Below are 3,682 nucleotides of genomic sequence, written 5' to 3'. Positions count from 1 at the left end.
GGTGGGTAAATCACTTGACCACAGCTTAATTATTCCCATTTGTAAAATAGAATTGACTCTCCTGTCTCGCCAGGTTGTTGTGACAGAAAGCCAGAGCTTTGTGACAGAAAGCCAGAGCTTTGTGACTCCTTTGGGAGGGCACATGACGGAGTGGAAAGGCCCTGGAAAGACCCAAAATCTGGGTTCGAGACCCACCTCAGACACTGCTCGGGCTATGTGAGCTTCAGCAAATCGTTTAGCTTCTCAGTGGTCCAGACAAGCAACTTGCCAACACCTTAAGTTTCAGAGGAGATTCCCTCATCTGGAAGTTTCCTATGCCAGTGAATCATGGATCCCTTTTGCCTCCCCATCCCTTGTAAATCTCAAAGTGATGGAGAATTGTAATCCGTTATCCAGCCCCTTGGAAAGCCCCACATCCGAGGGATGGAATGAGAGTGGCCACGAAAGCTGCAAGTGGGTGGCAAATCTCTGCATCCCAGCCCCAGTCAGCTCTTCTGGAAGCCAGACAGTGGGAGCCAGTCCTGAAGAAGGAGCTTGGACAAGCCCATTCCTGGCACTTGGGGGCTCTTGGATTGCTCTCGGGGGCTACTTGGGGATCAGATGGGAAAAGAGAGCCAATGGAACTCAGGAGTCTTACTGCCATTAGCCACAATGAAAGGGATCCTCAGGGGCTCCTGTGCCTTGCACCCATCCTTGCCCTCTTGACCACTTTGCACCCTCTTGGTTCCTAGTCCAGGGGTGTCCATTTTAAAGTCAGATGACCCCAGAGTCACATCCGATTTCCAACTTTCCCCAGCTCCACTTCCTGCCATCCTCCCTCCCCAATAAGCAAAGAGGAGACCTGTTCTTTGGGATAATAGATATTTATTTATAATACAAAAAGTTGGGGTTCCTTGAACCTTCATTAGAATAAAAAACATTAAGAACCTTTTTGGGGAGAGGCGGGGGAAGCGTCCCCCATTCCCAGGAAGTCAAGGTGTCTGTCCCCGTCGGACAGGTGACAGAGCAGGAGAGCCTGCTGGTTAGCACCATTGAGGGCGAGTGAGTGAGTGGAGGCTTGAGATGAGGGGACGCTCAGGGAGTGCTCTCCTCAGGGAAGTGGGTTATGAGGTAAGGCCACATCCTTCTCAACTGTGGAACAATCTGCCCCACGGGGTGTGCTTTTAAAATAACAATAATTACCATAATATTATTAAAAATAACAATAATCGTAACAACAGTAGCGTCTTCCCTGGGTTGTGATGAGCACCGGAGTCCCTCCTGCCAGGGCCGGCCTTCCGTGCTGTCCCCGGAGGTGGGCAAAGGCCCAAAGGGAGGGAGCGGCTGCCCCCTCAGATCCGTGAACAATCCCTCCGAGGGAGGGGGCGGGCGGCGGGCTCAGCGGCGGGACGCCCGCTCGTCGCCCCGGTCTCGGGCCCCGTGGTTGTCCCGGCTGCAGGTCTTGCAGCACTGGGCCCTGACGCTTGGCAAGTGGCACCTGCCCAGGAGGAGAAGGGTCTCGCAGAAGCTGAAAGTCAGACGGTCCCGGTCACAGACGAGACCTGCGGGGGCACAGGGAGAGCGGGGGTGAGCGGGGGTGGGACGGAGCCGGCGCGGGGTCCCAAAGGAGCAGAGAGCATCCTGCAGGTGCAGGCGTGGCCCCGGGCCCCGCTCGCGCCCTCCTGCCGGATACAGACGGACCCATGCTCGGCGCAGGACAGGTTCTGAACTGAGCTTCCGAGGGACAGAGAGTTCCCGAGCACATCTCTGGTCTGACCGCACCCCTCCCTCCCTCCACAGGCTTGAGCTGCTCTCTGTCAGCTGGGGAACCAAAGGGGGCTTGTTCTGTTAAATGTTACTTAACTTACTATTGTTGTTGTTACTATTACACATGACGTTACATATTGTATATCATGTTGCAGGGCATTAAACAGTGTATCCCTACATGGTGTCCCCAATGATACACATTATCATACACCACATAATGTTACATATGGTTACACAGTGCTTATGCTCCTACCCTTCCCAGCTGCTCTGTGTCAGCCGCCCACACTGCCCCCGGCTGCTGTGGGACACTCTCCTCCCGGCTCTACAGCAGCCGCCCCCTGTCTCTCCAGCTACTCGTGAAAGGACCCACCGTCTTCCCTGTGGCCAGTGTTGTGTACACACACACACACACACACACACACACACACACACTCATATACAATCACAGATACACACTCACCCACACTTACACTCTCACCCACACCCACACACTCACATACAATCACAGACAAACACTCACATATGATCACACTCACCCACACTTACACACACACTCACACTTACACACACACTCATATACGATCACAGACACTCACCCACACTTACACTCTCACCCCCCCCACACTCACACTCACATACTCATATACAATCACAGACATACACTCACCCACACTTACACTCTCTCTCTCACACACACACATACTCACCCACACACACACATATGCAATCACAGACACACACTCATCCACACTTACACTCTCACACACACTCATATACGATCACACTCACCCACACTTACACTCTCTCACACACACACACACACTCACCCACACACACTCATATACAATCACAGACACACACTCACCCACACTTACACTCTCACTCACACACACTCATATACAATCACAGACACACACTCACCCACACTTACACTCTCACCCCCACACACACATATACAATCAGACACACACTCATCCACACTTACACTCTCACACACACTCATATACGATCACACTCACCCACACACTCTCTCTCTCTCACACACACACACTCACATACAATCAGACACACTCACCCACGCTTTCACTCTCACACTCATATACAATCACAGACACACACACACACACACACACACACACACACTCATATATAATCACAGACACACACACAGAATTCTTAATTCATATGTTGGATCCACAACAGGTTAGAAGGCCCTTGGTCCATTGTTCATTCCGTTTAATTCTTTGAACGACCAGCAGAGCGCCCACTAGTGAGCAGATGCTCGCGAAATGATTGTTTATTGATCATTTGCTGTGGATCAGTGAGGGTCTGGGGGCTGGCCTGGGTCCGCCCATCTGCCGGCCTTTCCCAGTTTGAACTCAAGACCGACCTGTCTAGAGGAAGGAGTGCTGGGCTAAGTCGGGGAGCACATGCCCGTCTACGTGCCATGAATCAGCTCAGTTGCCCACCATTTCTGGGCCTGTTTCCCACATCCTGGAGCGGTCTTGAGGCCGGTTGAGAGGAAGATGGGAGATTCTCTGCACCTGGGCCACGGTGAGTAATGGGGAAGGGAGATTTCCCAGGAAGCCCCGCTTCCTGGGACTGGCATCCTCCCTTGATCTTCCCTACCCCACCCTTCCTTGTTCCTGATCCAACAGGAGCGTCAGGGCTGATTTGGAGAACATGAGGAAGAAATGAGAGAATGGAGAAGAGAAGGGTTTGTTAAAAAGAGGGCAGGATTAGAATCTGGGGCCCCTGACCACTTGTAGCTACAAGGCTGCCCTGCTCTGGGCAGGGTGGGGGCTGCAAGTCACCACATAAGATTCTCAGGAGAAAGTGGGGGAGAAGGAGAAAACGAGGGGGGCTGCGGACATGAGAAGCTTGATGCAACCGTGTTTGTGAGAGCTTTTTCTTTACAATGACTCTGACGCAGATA

The 3,682-nt window shown here is 52.5% G+C and overlaps 1 protein-coding gene across 1 annotated transcript in view; it reads right to left on the bottom strand.

Moving 5' to 3' along the window:
* Positions 1-844: 844 nt before the first annotated feature.
* ADAMTS7 (ADAM metallopeptidase with thrombospondin type 1 motif 7) overlaps positions 845-3,682 on the bottom strand; it is a 154,774-nt gene continuing 151,936 nt past the window's right edge. Inside the window, exon 24 of the mRNA XM_051982405.1 lies at positions 845-1,541. Within this exon, the coding sequence (XP_051838365.1) occupies positions 1,378-1,541 (164 nt within the window). The 3' untranslated portion in view covers positions 845-1,377. The remainder of the gene's footprint in view (positions 1,542-3,682) is intronic.

This window comes from Antechinus flavipes, chromosome 2 (genome assembly GCF_016432865.1).
Source record: "Antechinus flavipes isolate AdamAnt ecotype Samford, QLD, Australia chromosome 2, AdamAnt_v2, whole genome shotgun sequence".
Taxonomy (NCBI): domain Eukaryota; kingdom Metazoa; phylum Chordata; class Mammalia; order Dasyuromorphia; family Dasyuridae; genus Antechinus; species Antechinus flavipes.
The sequence above is the reverse complement of the archived record's forward strand: the minus strand, read 5'-3'. Positions and strand labels throughout refer to the sequence as shown.